Genomic DNA, 17,764 nt, shown 5'->3' on the forward strand with positions numbered 1-17,764 from the left:
CTCACAGAGCTATACCAAATAAATGAAACTGAAAACTGAAATGAAAAAGAGATACATAGCTATGTGGGCCTTAACTAGTCAAAAAAATAGTTTCGTTTTTAGTTTATTTGGTGTTGGAACATCTTAACCCCTTCTGTATTACTGCCAGCATGGGTTAAAGCCGCATCTGTATAACAAGAGTCGTAGAATCCCACTCCATCTCTCTGGACCTCTGTATTTTACATGCTCTGAAAAATGGTCATGGCCGAAATGTCGCCTATTAAAACATGTATCCTTGAAAATGCCACAGTGCTATCGATACAAAGACAAAGATCCCCCGTATAGCCTTAACAGACTGTAGGGGCAAGTGCTGTTAGCGAGCACCTATGAAGACCGGCACGGCACACGAAGATGTGGGTGGCCAATACCACGCCCGGCCGCCTTTGTCTCCCTAGTGCGATGTTCACATATCGCACCAGGTACTCATTTGAGGCTGAGTCAACCTAGTGGAGGCCCAGGACCGGTTCAGATAATCGTCACTGGTATTGGCCGTGAGCGAGTATTGAATCCGGGTCGCCAAGTTTGTAGCGCAGCGCGCTCACCGCTACACTACCGCTCACCCGCTATCGATATACACACACGCACACACAAAAAGCAAGCCACAGCGGCAGGAGAGAGAGAGAGAGAGATAACATCGTAGCCAAATGTGTAAAGATAAACTTTTATCTCAACCTTAGGTGGGCACCCAACGTTGGAGGGCCGCGTGGGGTAGTGTGGACATTCGACAAATTTCGCTTGGATGTTGTGAACGTTGGCACTCCCGAGCACCTTTGGGCAGATCTCTCTGAGCCCCGATCACGAAACTGGCTCTGCCAACGTGCCTGGCCAGACATCAAAAGACCGCAGTGCCACACTATCTCAACGGCTGGCTGGCTGGCTGGCTTAGTAAACAAATATTTGTGCACGTTTACATACTCTCTAAACACAAATACGCGCGTGTGTTCAATAAGCAGGATTCATGGAGGAAAAAAAAAACATATTTCATAAGTTTGTAAACCACAGATTTCCGCCCCAGCCACTTGTGTAAATGTCGACGTTAGCCCGCTTACGCGTGCTGTGTTTGTGAACGGAAGGGGGTCCAGTCTCTGTTGCCTCAAATGCACCCCGCTCCTCAACGGAATCCCGGGGTAAAAGCGGCTCCGCGAAAATGCAGACCGAGGTCTCTTTGTGGAATGTCAACCTCAGATTTCACCACGTCACCCACCCACCCAAGCACCCACCCATCCACCCACCCATCCACCCATCCACCCATCCACCCACCCATCCATCCACCCATCCACCCACCCATCCACCCACCTATCCACCCATCCATCCACCCATCCACCCATCCACCCACCCATCCACCCACCCATCCATCCACCCACCCACCTATCCACCCACCCATCCATTCACCCATCCACCCACCCATCCATCCACCCACCCACCTATCCACCCACCCATCCATCCACCCACCCATCCATCTACCCACCCATCCACCCACCCACCCACGTATCCACCCACCCACCCATCCACCCACCCATCCACCCACCCACCCAACCATCCATCTACCCACCCATCCACCCCCTAGAGTTGTTTTTTTCTTCTTCAAAATGAATGATTTTTTTGTGATCTTATCACTTGGCTGGTATGCAGCAATGCTTCTAAGTTATGTCTCAGCAACTGCTGGATGAAGGCCTCCCTACGCCATGTGGTTTGACCATGCTTTACCACGCCGGTGAAGGGGGCGGTGGGTGGAAGAGCGATGCGCAAGGGCCCGTTGAGAAGTCGCTAGCCAGCTGGGAAAGCACTGCCCACCTCTGCTGCGTGGACGAGATGTTATTGGAAGGGATCTGTGACATCAACTTCAGCGGCCAGTTCTTTAACAGACGGTGGAGGTTGCAATGATGACAATCGGTCTATAATCTGCACAACCTGTCTATCGTCTGCGCCAGCTTATTTCGCCTACAGGGCATTATGGGACATCCATTCATGGTTGTCCAATGGTTTTTTTATGTATCTTGTGAAGCACAGTTATTTTTTTGCTCCGATTATGTCTCTGCTTCATTGCCGTAACTTTGTTTCGTTTGTTTTACTTTCAGTGTATTGGCTACCCAGGACACATTGACAAATGAGGCTGAGTCCTGGTGTCTTGAGCTATTGCCGGGTTAAACAAAATAAACTTTAAACTTTCACACTTTAAACTTCCACACACATGTTGAGTAGGGAGGTGTGGACCGCCATACTCAACATTCTGCTGTCGCCGCGACCCTCACCAGGACAAGCGGATTGAGAAGCGAACGAACGTTCACACACTCATCAATTAACTCAATCATTTAGCCACTCACTCACTATTTCAACCACTCAATCATTCACTCATCCACAATCAGACTCACTCACTCACTCTCTAATTCATTGAGTCACCCACTCATCCACTCACTCACCCACTCATTCCCTCCCTCCCTCGCTCACTCACTCACCTATTAATTTACTCACCCACTCACTCACTCATTCGCTCACTCACTCATGCACGTGCTCACTCACCCACTCATTAATTTATGCACCCACTCACTCGTTGCCTCTCTTACATACTCATTTCCTACCTCGCTCACGCACTCATTAACCTATTTACTTACTCACCCACCCATCCATTTACTTACCCACCCCACCCACACACTCATTCACTCACTCTTACAAATGAGACTCTATCTTGGCTTCTTGAATTCCCCACCTGGTTAAACGCAATATTAAAACGATTGAAACTTGAGTAGCACGATGGGCATACTAACTTGGGACAACGTTGACGAGGTGACATCACTTGCCAACGACGTTAGCCGTGGCCGGAGATTGAACTTGGATCTCTTGGTCCTTGACCCTGCCATCTTCTCTCCTACGGCTGACGAAGATGCAGAGAGACGACAACCCGCGACCTCGCATTCAGGTGGCCAATCCCGGATAACCGAGTCGGGAGCAGCGCAGTCGTGCATCATCATCGCTGCGATGTCTCCTTCGTTTTTGTGGATCGGGGCATTTCGTCGTTATCTGTTGTGCGGGCGGTTCTGGATGACCACAGTCACACAGTGCTACTGGAGAGTTGTTTTTGCATTCTGCATTTGTGCATCATCAGGTATCCGCTGCCTTGGTTTGTGCAGTGGATGCGGTTTAGGGTGGACCACGAGCAGCTTCGTGGAAGGGCAAACCCGAGGGGATCTTCTTGACCCTGCCCACGAAACTTAACAGCTTAACCCAACAAAGACAAAGACCCCCCAGCTCCACCTCTCCTCCTCCTATGAAGGCCTGAACGGGACACGAGGTGATGCGTGTCCAGCACCACGCCCGCCCGTCTTTGTCTCCCCAGTGGCGATGTTTACACACCGCACCAGGTACTCATTAGAGTTTGAGTCGAGCTAGGGGGTGGAGGCCCAGGACCGTTTCGGATAATCGCCACCGGTGTTGGCCGTGAGCCGGTTAATCGTACGCGGCTCGCAGTCGGGTTCGTCACGCAGCGCGCTAACCGCTGCACCACCGCTCCCCCCTCCCCCCCCGAGTGTCGCCACTCTCACATTGCCGAATGCCTCCACCGCGTCCCAGCGTGGAGGCATTCGGTCCGAGCGAAGCACTCGCGCGGAATTGATGGGGCGTGAACTACGATACCAGATCTCGATCGCCGCTATTAATTTTAATGAAAGCCGTTTCAGTCACAACACGACGTTATTCACTTTGAACACTATGACCCATCGATGTTATTGTTATTATGATATTTAAACACACCAAATTATATTTACATTCACAATCAGCCACTGAAATCGCAGAATTTAACTTGTATTACCGCAGCGTACGGTTCCAAGCACTGTTTATTTTTGTAACAATCTCATTAAGTTAAACATCTGTTGCAATAAATCAGAGTATAATCACACCATGTGCTTCCACTTTGCCATGCCTCGACGCTACATGTCTGCAGATCAGGTATTGACCCTGAACTTTAAACACGTAAAAAATGCCATGAAATGGACACCACCTTGGCAAAAGGAAATCTGGAGGACCCAAGACCAGGACCGGATTAAGGTTCTTGTAGGCCCTAGGCACAATGACGACTGTGGCCTCTTCGATATACGGACCTGGTGGCTGAGTGAGTGGATGAGTGAGCCGGTGGGTGAGTGGGTCAGTGAGTGGGTGGGTGGGTGGCTGAGTGAGTGAGTGGGTGAATGAGTGAGTAGGTGAGTGAGTGGGTGAATGAGTGAGTGAGTGGGTGGCTGGGCGAGTGAGTCAGTGGGTGGGTGGGTGGGTGAATGAGTGAGTGAGTGGCTGGGTGAATGAGTGAGTGAGTGGCTGAGTGAATGAGTGAGTGGGTGGGTGAGTGAGTGAATGAGTGAAGGAGTGGCTGGGTGAGTGGGTGAGTGAGTGACTGAGTGAATGAGTGAGTGGGTGGGTGAGTCAGTGAGTGAGTGAAGGTGTGGCTGGGTGAGTGGGTGAGTGAGTAGGCCCCTAGGCACAGTGCCTACTGTAGCCTATTGGATACTACGGCCCTAGTGGGTGGGTCATTGGGTGAATGAGTGAGTGGTTGGCTGGGTGAGTGAGTCAGTGGGTGGATGAATGAGTGAGTGAGTGGCTGGGTGGGTGGGTAGGCCCCTAGACACCGTGCCTACTGTGGCCTATTGGATACTACGACCCTAGTGGGTAGGTCATTGGGTGAATGAGTGAGTGGTTGGCTGGGTGAGTGAGTCAGTGAGTGGATGAATGAGTGAGTGAGTGGCTGGGTGGGTGGGTAGGCCCCTAGGCACCGTGCCTACTGTGGCCTTTTGGATACTACAGCCCTAGTGGGTGGGTCATTGGGTGAATGAGTGAGTGGTTGGCTGGGTGAGTGAGTCAGTGGGTGGATGAATGAGTGAGTGGTTGGCTGGGTGAGTGAGTCAGTGGGTGGATGAATGAGTGAGTGAGTGGCTGGGTGGGTGGGTAGGCCCTAGACACCGTGCCTACTGTGGCCCTTCCCAAGACCACGTGGCGCAAGACCGTGAAGGAGTAGCTGGCAGCAGCGATCAACGTCTCTCGGGGCTCTGCTCAACAGGTTGCCAAGGACAGGAAGAAGTGGAGGGAAGTCATTGCGGCTTTACGTCCCATAGGGGCATGAAGATAATTAACTAACTAACTAACTTTAAGAATCTAAGGCTGCCTTAGCCTGCCTCTGCGAGCCTCTGACCCAAAACGCCGCACCGCAAGGCTCCTCCACAGTCCCTTGGTCTGTCGCTGAGACGCACGCCGAATACAATTCAACTCCTCTGATTAGCACGGTCGGCTGCGTACGGTGTGACAGAAGTCAGACACACGTGCACACGTGCAACTGTGAGAGTGTTCAGTGCCCCGTTCTGACTCTGCGATCTTGCAGACGTCACTCGGTGTTGACTCGAAACGTCCTAACAGCGCTCCGTCAGTTGCTGTCGGTGTCTGGAATTTGTCGGCGAACCCCTGAGAATTCAACAGGCGCCTTTGACTCTGTGAGCCTTGAGCAGGCACATTCCATCATCAAAGTCACGAAGGTGCCCCTAATCTGGCTCTACAGGCAATAACAATGGGCCGTGAGACTCATCCTAAAGGTTGCCGCAGCCTGGCTGGAAGAGACTTGAAGCATGAACCAACTTAAACCGTAAGAATCCTGACGGAGTCTGAGTCTGGTGCTCTGTAAGCTATGGCATCATTACTACGGATGCCATAGCCACGCGGTCCTGGGACTGCGTGGCGCCCCCACCTTGCCCCCTCCGCCAAAGATCCGCGGATCCAGAATTGAACTCCTCAGCCACCTCAAGAGCCACCACCAAAACCTGACGGACGTCATCCTCGAAGCCCGAGGGGCTGCCGACGACGACGCCAACACGTGCAGCGACAACTTTCACGTGGAGCGACAGCTTTCAAACGAGACGCGCCAAATTGCGCGTCAAGCGCTCAAAGCCTCCGTGCTCGTTGCAACAACAACAACAATAAAAGCCATCAGCTTTTTCCTGAACAGGTGCGTTGTGGTGAGCGGTTGGCAGCGGAAAGGGTGATGCGGTGATCGTCAACCGTTCACAACTCGAGTTGGAATTCGATTGCAGAGAGTACCACAATGCACTTCTTCAGGAAATCATGACGGTGTGTTTGTATACACACAAAGGCTGGGTGCTCTTTACGCATTTTTTTGTTTGCATCTTGTTTGTAAATCCAAGGTTTTCAAGGCCGCGATTTAATTCCGTATTGTTGATTATTTTTTGTTCATCCTCATTTACAGATCTTGAGTGAAGCAATGATAACGACCATAAAATACATATACACAACAACAGCCGCCATTCGCCATCCAGTGGCATCACCGCGGCACTCGTGACAGGTCAAGTGCACTCCGAGGCCACGTCGAGTGTCGAGGGCTCGCTGCCGGCAGGAGGTCACGGGGCCACGCCCACTGCGCCATGGGTTGTTGAACTGAGGTCACTGGCAGACGCAGCGACACCAGCAACGGACGCAACTAACACAAACGTTCGGTGAAGATATCATGGGACCGCTTTGCCAGTATGAAAGTTTGAAAAAATAAGAATAGGCGTTACCCTTTCTGACAATAAAAGTATTTCATATTCTTAGCTCTTTCGGTAAAGTCACGTTGAAGGGAAACAATAAAATATATATAAAACAATAAAAATTCTCACGACGTTTCGACCATAACACAAACGGTCGTCATCAGGTGTGTCGGTTTGCATTGATGCAAACCGACACAAATTCCAGACACCGACAGCAACTGACGGAGCGCTGTTAGGATTGATGCAAACCGACACACCTGATGACGACCGTTTGTGTTATGGTCGAAACGTCGTGAGAATTTTTATTGTTTTATATATATTTTATTATTTTATTGTTTACCTTCAACGTGACTTTACCGAAAGAGCTAAGAATATGAATTACTGCAGTCACGAAAGCTTTAAATCAAAAAATAAAAGTATTGGTCGCCTTTTTGGCGTTTCCTGTTCTAACACCGGTGAGACGAAGCTATGAGGAATGCTCTCTCTGGTGTAGGCCAATCCGTTTCAAAGACAATGCAGCATTTATCATCAGAGCCATGTTTGTTTGCATGTTCACCACACGTAGTGTGTGTGGTTAATGCAGGGACTTGATTCCTTGCAAAAAAGGAAATCTATTTGCTGTTTGAACATCTTAACACCTATATTATTGGTTCTTTCGGTAAAGTCACGTAGAAGGGAAACAATAAAATAATAAAAATATAAAATATGAAACAATAAACACCTGATGATGATTGCTTGTGTTGCAGTCGAAACGTCGTGATAATTTTATTGTTTTATATATTTTTATTATTTTATTGTTTCCCTTCTACGTGACTTTACCGAAAGAACCAAGAATATGAATCCCTGCAGTCACGAAAGTTTTAAATCAAATCTTAACACCTGTTTTATTTCCAGAAAGGGTAAAACCTTTTGTTATTTTTCATATTCAGTGAAGATGTTTTCGCTCAAACAAAAGCAAGGTTGGAGCTCATTTCTCTTCAAGGCCTGGATCTAGTGGTGGAAATTCACCATTCCTATGACGGGGGGCCAGTCGATCCATAGGAAAAGCCACAATTGATTGCCGACGGAGGTAATGATCCTCATCACCATCGTCCTCATCATCACCATCATCACAATGATCGTCATTCCATTGTTGTCCGAGATACGATTGCATGGAGACGCTTTGTAAATCTTCATTGTTACTGCTGGTAGTAAAAAAAAACGTGTGGTTGCTCAACCGCGAAGAATATCCTTGATGATGCTACGATGCATCACAACAAAATAAGGCAAGTGGTTCTTTATCTTCGATTTAAAGCTTTCGTGACTGCAATGATTCATCTTCTTTGGTTCTTTCGGTAAAGTCACGTAGAATGATAATAAAATAATAAATTGATAAAATAACACAATAATATTCTCACGACGTTTCGGCCACAACACAAGCGGCCTTCATCAGGTGAAGGGGGCGAGACTGTCTGGTAGGACAGTCTCGCCCCCTTGACAAGGCGCTTTGTTCCTCTCACACAGCTTAAAGGCCGTATCTGAACGTGGCTCTTTCACACACGCGTATACACGCGCACACACACACACGCACTCATACACACACGCACACGGGCACACATGCACACACACACGCACACACACGCATATACACGCATGCGCACACACACGCACGCCCACACGCGCGCACACACACGCACACATATACACACGCACACACGCGCGCGCACACACGCGCGCACACACACGCACGCATATACACACGCATACACGCGCGCACACACGCGCGCACACACACGCACACACGCGCATACACGCGCACACACACGCACTCATACACACGCGCACACGGGCACACAAACACATGCACACACACACACGCACACACACGCATACACGCACACACACACACGCACTCATACACACACGCACACACAAACACATGCACACACACGCACACACACACACATGCACACACACACGCACACACACGCATATACACGCATGCGCACACACACGCATGCACACACACACGCACACACGCGCGCACATATACACACGCAGACACGCGCGCACACACACGCACGCACACACGCGCGCACACACACGCACACGTATACACACGCACACACGCGCGCACACACACGCGCGCACACACACGCACACACGCACATACACGCACACACACGCGCGCACACACACGCACACACGTGCATACACGCGCACACACACACACACGCACTCATACACACACGCACACGGGCACACAAACACATGCACACACACACGCACACACACGCATACACGCACACACACACACACACGCACTCATACACACACGCACACACAAACACATGCACACACACGCACACACACGCACACATGCACACACACACGCACACACACGCATATACACGCATGCGCACACACACGCACGCACACACGCGCGCACACACACGCACGCATATACACACGCACACACGCGCGCACACACACGCACGCATATACACACGCACACACGCGCGCACACACGCGCGCACACACACGCGCACACGCGCATACACGCACAAACACACGCACTCATACACACACGCACACGGGCACACAAACACATACACACACACGCACACACACGCACGCACACACACGCATGCACACACATATCCACGCACACGCACGCATGCATACGCGCACGCACGCACACACACACGGCCACACACTCGCACCAAGCAAATGAAAACCATCACCACTACGACTATCAAGCTACATCAGATTGACTAAACAAATTGAGAAATGGCACCAAAAAAATCACAAACAACAACTACAAAAACATACAACGAAAAGATATCTAAAGAAATACATTCGCGCATTAGCGGGGTTGTGACCCGTTAAGGGAATGTCGTCGTGTTTCGCACACTCCGATTAGCACGGTTCAACACACATACACACATACATACCTCCGATTAGAACGGTTGGCTCGGTAGGGTGCGAAATAAGTTCAACATACATACACACACATACCTCCGATTAGCACGGTTGGCTACGTACGGTGCAACAGAAGATCAACGTACAAAACATAACGTTATTGGACAAGTGCCCGCTATGATCACAAGTCGGGATAGTTCGGTGCGACGATGCTTTATTGACCCTGACGGTGCTTTTGAAAGCGGAGTGGAGTTGACAAGAGGTCGCGAACAAACTCCTCCTGGCAAGAGATCAAAACGGCGCAGGCGACTCCTCTGCCTTGGATCTGCAACCCTAAAGATAATCGCCCACGACCCCTGAACCACATTCGTCCACACACAAAGCATGGCACCAGCAGTTGCGGGTCTACTTGGTGATGATGATGATGATGGTGATAATCATGATGCACCCATTGAGAAATTAAATTATCTCCGGTCGTACGTATGTTGAATTTCTTTCGCGCCGTACGTAGCTAACCGTGCTAATCGGACGTGCAGAGACCCATAGATTCACATGGAGACCCATGGACTCACACAGAGATCTATAGATTGACATAGAGACCCATAGACTCACGTACAAAACCCACAGCCTCACGCAGATCTATGGATTCAGAGTGACCCATAGACTCACACAGAGCCCCATAGACTCACACAGAGACCTAACCTTTGCGCGATCATCATCACAGCGACGATTCGCCACTCCACTACCCCTGGATCATGAACCACCTCGATGTAGAAGTCGAGGCTGTTGCTCCACGTCCACATCAGCCGTGCCAGGAAGTTCACACTCGTTATGCGTCACCGTGGGGAGTTATGGGTCATGCACAAATATACAAAATTCGTCAGACCAAGTGAAAATAAAACATGTTTTAAAGTGTACCAACCTTTGGGAGCCTTCCAAACTAGAATAATAATCTAAATTTTGTGGTATGAATCACCGTCACCACTCTACACTACTCTCCAGAGGTTGACGGTGCAAAGCCGATTTGTGTTGTCGTAAAAGTGTGAAGATGAATTTCTCAGCCTCACCACGGCCCTCCCTCCTCACCGCCACCCTCCCTCATCACCGCCACCCTCCCCCCTCAGCGCCACCCTCCTTCCTCGCCACAAAGAAGTCCCTGTTTATATCGTGCATGAAAAGGGAGCGAAATAGCAGCCAAAACTTGTACACCCCTTGTCAAAGGGCCCACGTTTACACGAGACGCTTTTTACAGCTTTCCATCGGCTCTCGTGTCTGTGGCTGCGGCGAGCGATGAAGGTCGCGCGCGTCTCAATCCCTTCCACATGCACACGTGACGCTTCTTGTGCATTCCTTAACGTATCGCAACTGATCTTAAGCACACACACACACGCGCGCGTGCCATACACGCACTACACATACACGCCCAACGCACCCACACCACACACATGACACAAACACCACACACACCCCACACACACACCATATACACCACACACACAATACACACGCCAACACACATCCACCCCACAACACACAGAACACACACCACACACACCACGAAGCACACAACACACACAGACACACCACAACACACACAACACACACAGACACACCACAACACACACAACACACACCACACACACCACACACACCACAATGCACACAACACACACGGACACACCACAACACACACAACGCACATAGCCACACAACAACACACACTACACACACCACGATGCACACAACACACACAGACACACCACAACACACACAACACACACCACACACACCACACACACCACGATGCACACAACACACACAGACACACCACAACACACGCAACGCACACAGACACACCACACACACCACACACACCACGACGCACACAACACACACAGACACACCACAACACACACCACACACACCACACACACCACGATGCACACAACACACACAGACACACCACAACACACGCAACGCACACAGACACACCACAACACACACCACACACACCACGATGCACACAACACACACAGACACACCACAACACACACAACACACACCACACACACCACGATGCACACAACACACACAGACACACCACAACACACGAAACGCACACAGACACACCACAACACACACCACACACACCACGATGCATACAACACACACAGACACACCACAACACACACAACACACACCACACACACCACGATGCACACAACACACACAGACACACCACAACACACACCACACACACCACGATGCACACAACACACACAGACACACCACAACACACGCAACGCACACAGACACACCACAACACACACAGACACACCACAACACACACCACACACACCACGATGCACACAACACACACGGACACACCACAACACACGCAACGCACACAGACACACCACAAACCCAACTAACACACTGTGGTGCCGTGATCCCCTCCGGGCCCCCGCACTCAGCACGACACCCGCACGCAGCGCACCCACGTAGTAGTGTCCTGACGGGCCCCTAGAGGGAGAATCCCACGGTTTCCCGGTGCCAGGAGATTGGCCGAGCCTCGCAGGGCAGGCCACATTGCGGTGCCCCTTACAATTGGCTTAGAAATTGTACGGGCGCAGAACGAGAAAGGGTCCCTGGGCCAACCGCAACGAGATACAACTCGGAGGGGAGAACGGAGGATGGGAGATTTAGCAGGAAGGACACAAGGGACAGAGGGACAATGGTTGGCCAAAGCCGCCGCCGCCGCCGCCCGGCAGAGGGTGGCATATTAAGTTGGCAAAAAAAGTGCGAGAGCCCTGCCAGGGAAAGGGGCAATCATGGGTCACCCCCACTCGGGGGTGGGGGGGGGTGGGGGGATCGAGGTGGACGCGTAGACAATGGGTCGAGGCGTAATGGAAGATGACGCTCCAGGTGAGGGCGGGGCATCAGTTGAAAATCGAAAGGTAGGCGCATGATTGGCTGCACGGCACGACACCCCCCTCCCCCCCCCCCCCAACTTGAGCCCTAACCTTTGCGCGAAATGTGCGCCTGCAGGGGCGCGCGCGTGCACGCCTCCGCGTTCGCTTTGTGCGGTGGTGCACGTGGGCGTGTGCGGGATAACCCCGGGCGGTAGTGAGCCAGCCACTTAGCTGTGTCCCCCAGAAAGGGCGCTGGCGCGGGGGGTGGGGGGGGCGATCGCCCGGTCGGCGTGGGCCCAGCGAGAGGCGGCCGGAGAGGAGGAGGGGGGAGTGGAGGGGGTGGACGTCGGCCCCAACAATTCACACCCACACCACACACACACACACTACACACACACACACTACACACACACTACACACACACACACCCCACACACACACCACACACAACACACACACACCACACATACACCACACACACACACACCACACACACACACCACACACACAACACACACACACCCCACACACACACCACACACACCACATACACCCCACACACACACCACACACACAATACACACACACACCCCACACACACACACCACACACACCACATACACACCACACACACAACACACACACTACACACACACACACCCCACACACACACTACACACACACTACACACACTACACACACACTACACACACACTACACACTACTACACACTACACACACACACTACACACACTACACACACACACTACACACTACACACACACACTACACACACTACACACACACACCCCACACACACCCCACACACACTTCAGCTCGTAGTTTGTCAGCTTGCAAACACCACTATACTGGGGATCTTTGTCTTCACTGAGAGCTGTAGTGGAGTGGTTATCACTCAGCCCAATTACTACAGCTGGTCTGCGTATGTGCAGTGTAGTGGTTAGCGCACAGCGTAACCAACCCAGTTATAAGGGTTCAATTCCCGTTCGCGACCGAATATATGAATGGGTCCTGGGCTTCCCCAAGGTCGAGTCGGCCTAGAATGAGCCCCCACTTCGTGCAGTGCAAGGCCGTAGCCATAGAGTCAACATTTGGGGGGGGGAATCTTCCAGGAGGTCTGGGGGTCCCCCCCCCCCCAGAAAGAGTCTAAATTTGAAAACTAATTTCCTGCCATTTCCTGCCCAAATTATTTTTTAAAAAACACTAACACGTGAGATGTACTTTTAATGTATTTTTTTACAATAATATCTAATAGTGTGTATTGTATTACATTGCTCTGTTTTTACTTATTTTTTACCTTTTCTTGTTTCATTGTATGTAATGGCAGAGATTAGGGATCAATAAAGTACAACCATAACCACAATTATATAAACAGAAATCTATTTTATAGCAATATATTGCGGGGGACATTTTGAGCATATTTGAATATTGGGGGGGGGAATGTGTGTCGTCGTCCCCCCCCCCCAATATGTGCCCCCCCCCAATATATATTATAATTACGGCCTTGGTGCAGTGTGTAAAAAGATCAGCACGGGAGATGTAAATGCGGGGCCGGGTGTTGTGCTGGTCACCCCCCACCCACTCGCGCGCCGTGCCGCCCTTCACAGATGCCCAGCGAGAGCGAAGGCTGCACCGGGGATCTGTTTCACTCTTCGCTGTCGAGACGAGTGGTGATGCAATGCCCCTTGAGAGCCGACTTCAATTCTCACTCCCCTAGGTCGACTCAGCCTTCAATGAGTGCCTGCTGCCGCTTGTAAAGAAATCGACACGGGGGAGACAAAGGCGGCCGGGGGTGGTCGCCTGGCCACGTTAACCCCCAACAGAACTTGCCCTCGACGTAAGTTTGTTTGGGGTGGGCTAGATCCCAGTCAGTAAAGCGGCCCACGTTGCTACAACGTTGGCTTGCGATCGGAACCGTTGTTGGTTCCGGACGTTCCGCGATTTATCGCACAGTGCCATGCAACGTTGGGCCAACGTTGCTACAACGTTGGCTTGCGATCAGAACCGTTGTTGGTTCCGACATTCCGCGATTTATCGCACAGTGCCATGCAACATTGGGCCAACGTTGCTCCGACGTTGGCGCGTGATCGGAACCGCCGCTGGTTCCGGACGATCCGCGATTTATCGCGGCGGTGCCACGCAACGTCGCTGCAACGTTCGCGCAGGGCGGCACCGTGGATCGTCGATGCATCGGTTGGTCGCACGCTTTGCACAGACAGAGACGGGGGCAAAGTGAGGCGCAACTCCCACCCAACCCCAAACCCACCGTGGGTCTCCTCCACTCCACGTGCGCGGGAGGCGGCTTGGTGTGGTACAGGGACGAGTCGGACGCCGGGAAGAGCGGGTCTTCGAAGGGCCGTCCCGCCGAGAGGCATTCCCGCCGGAGTTTGGCGTAACACTGCCCGCGGAACGGCTTCGTGTGCATGTCGGCGAGGCACCACCACCACCGCCACCGCCGTCTCTGTAGGAATTCACTCGTCGCACAGCCATCGCGCTCATCGTCCATCGGCGGAAAGTCCCAAACAAGACACTGCACGAATTCCGCCTCCCACCCGCACCACCACGACCCCCAACCGGGTCCTGAATGGGAACCTCCACGCTGTAGGTCGACTCAGCCTTCGAATAAATGAGCAGCGAGCAGCAAACACAGCGAGAGTGAGGGCAGATGCCGCTACAGCCGTGCAAGTGACGGTGGTGGAAAGCGCTTCCAACGTTAAAAATAATCTGCCCGGCTGCAAATATCCCTCGGTCGGAACGCGTAGTGCTAAAATTACCGAGAGCAATGTGTGCGCCTAAGCCATGGTTATTATACCGAGGACGGAGCTAAGTTTAACTATGCTTCAAGCAAAAAGGTTTTTTTTTTCCCACCCCCGTTTAGCCGATATATAGATATAGGCTGTTGGGGTTAGTGATGTTGAGCTTGGCTGCCCTGGCGCCTTGAGTTATCCGAGTCGTGAGTTGTCAGAACGTTACAACAAGAAACAATGGGGAAATAAACACCCTACGATACGAGTGCAAAGTATAGGAAAAGTTAAACAAATATTCCAATACAACTAAACTTTTTTTTTATCTTACCAGGTAAAGTCCAACCAAGCTATTAGCTTCCTTGTCAGAAGCGACCTGGCCACAGATAATAGCTCAACGAAGTGGCTTACCCATCGTCACGTGGAAATGTATAACAGAAAAAACTATGAACATAATGATCACCTGGTTAAACCAATTAATCCTTAAACTTATTAAGGCTGGCACAGCACAAAAGGGAGGGGGGGTCAGCACCACGCCCGGCCGCCCATGGTTCACCAGGTGCTGATGGTTTACACACCGTACCCGGTGTTTACTTTTAGTCTGAGTCAACCTAGGGGAGATCCAGAAACATGTTACATATCACACACACGCACCACACCCATTGATGTTAACCGTTGCCGGGAATAGGACCCAAATTTCATCTCTCAAGAGCACGGAGCACTTTAACGATTGCACCGGCGGACACGCAAAGACAAAGATTCCCCGTATAGCCTTCACATACTTTTGGGTCAAGTGCAGCTAACGAGTAGCACCTATGTAGGCCGTCACGCCACACGAGAGGATCGTTGGCCAGCACTACGCCCGGCCGCTTTTGTCTCTCTAGTGGCGATATTAACACACCTCGCCAGGTACTCGTTTGAGGCTGAGCCGACCTAGGGGAAGCCCAAGACTGGTTTAGATAATCGTCACTGATGTTGGCCTTGGGCGGGACTCAAACTTGGGTGGTCGCGTTCGTTGAGGCAGCGCGCTAAGCGCTACGCCACCGCTCCCCACACTGAAACATATAAAGACAAAGATTCCCCATGTAGGCTTGACATACTTTTGGGACAAGTGCTCTTAGCGAGTAGCAGCACCTATGAAGGCCGGCACTGTGGCACACGAGGATGTAGTTGGCAAGCACCACACCCGACCGCCTTTGTCTCCCCCAGTGACGTTGTGGACGCACCGCGCACCAGGTACACTCATTTGACGCTTACTCACTCACTCGTGCGCGCGTGTAACACAACAGCAGCAGCAGCGTCTCACGTTGAGCAATGCAGGGCCACACAGGGACTCGCACTTGAGGGCGATGTCACTGTTTAGAAGAGGAGGAGGATGTGGAAGCTCCACGCATTCCAGGCAGCGGCAGCGGAGGCGACAGGCACCTGGCCAGAGCTTGTTAGAATGTAGATTATATAGTCGCTTGGCTCGTACCATTGTGGATCGTTGGGTGGGGTGGTTGTGTTGGTCCGATGGGGTGGGTGGGACGTGTGGGTGGGTGGCAAAATGAAGTATAAATACGGGCACATGGTTGCAACCGCTTGGAAGACAGCCGCGTGCTTTAAGTAAATAAATACACAGCATGCATCGCAGCTGTGTTCCACTTAGCTCTTGCCGTCTATGCTGTCGGCTCGCCATAGCCAATCGACTGACATTTGTCCCAAGCGGCCAGGGCATATCGGCCAAGTTGTCCGACTGGTCTGTGTAATTTCTTCTTCCACATTTTAAATCTCCCCGTGGGAAATATTAAAAAAAAAACTAATTCCTTGAGCGCAAATCTCTTGATATCATCACAACTCATAACCCAGCGCGATCATTGGCACGCTCATAAACAACGAATTGTTTGGTAAACCGAGTCCTACATGCATGATATCGACTGCTTAGGCTTTTAAAACACACACACACACACACGAAATAAATATAAAGATCCCCCCGTATATATGCATGTTTATAAACTTCTTTCGCACCGTACGTAGCCAACCGTGCTAATCGGATGTGCGGGGGGGGGGGTGTAAGACAACAAACTAAACACAAAAAGCAATCTTAAAGAAATGAGTTTCAATTTAGATGTGAAAGTGCACAGGTCCCCAGCGGCTTCCTAATATTAGGAGGGAAGAGCGTTCCAGACGGCCGCAGAAGCTGCTGCTGCTGCGGCTGCTGCTGCTGCTGCTGCGGCTGCTGCTGCTGCTGCTGCTGCTCCTGCTGCTGCTGCTCCTGCTGCTGCTGCTCCTGCTGCTTCTGCTCGTGCTGCTGCTGCTACTCCTGCTGCTCCTGCTGCTGCTCCTGCTGCTCCTGCTGCTCCTGCTGCTGCTCCTGCTGCTGCTGCTCCTGCTGCTGCTGCTCCTGCTGCTGCTGCTGCTCCTGCTGCTGCTGCTCCTGCTGCTGCTGCTCCTGCTGCTGCTGCTCGTGCTGCTGCTGCTGCTCCTGCTGCTCCTGCTGCTGCTCCTGCTGCTGCTGCTCCTGCTGCTGCTGCTGCTCCTGCTGCTCCTGCTGCTGCTCCTGCTGCTGCTGCTCCTGCTGCTGCTGCTGCTGCGGCTGCTCCTGCTGCTGCTCCTGCTGCTGCTCCTGCTGCTGCGAGGATGACCGGAAGAG

General features: G+C 51.7%; 1 protein-coding gene across 1 annotated transcript in view; it reads right to left on the reverse strand.

Annotated features, from left to right (window-relative positions):
* The window catches only part of LOC116954420 (calpain-5-like), a 50,000-nt gene extending 32,701 nt beyond the window's left edge, over positions 1-17,299 (reverse strand). Inside the window, exon 1 of the mRNA XM_076052345.1 lies at positions 14,655-17,299. Within this exon, the coding sequence (XP_075908460.1) occupies positions 14,655-14,894 (240 nt within the window). The 5' untranslated portion in view covers positions 14,895-17,299. The remainder of the gene's footprint in view (positions 1-14,654) is intronic.
* Between the last annotated feature and the right edge of the window lie 465 nt (positions 17,300-17,764).

This window comes from Petromyzon marinus, chromosome 55 (genome assembly GCF_048934315.1).
Source record: "Petromyzon marinus isolate PM22_M1 ecotype Great Lakes invasive population chromosome 55, UKy_Petmar_22M1.pri1.0, whole genome shotgun sequence".
NCBI lineage: Eukaryota > Metazoa > Chordata > Hyperoartia > Petromyzontiformes > Petromyzontidae > Petromyzon > Petromyzon marinus.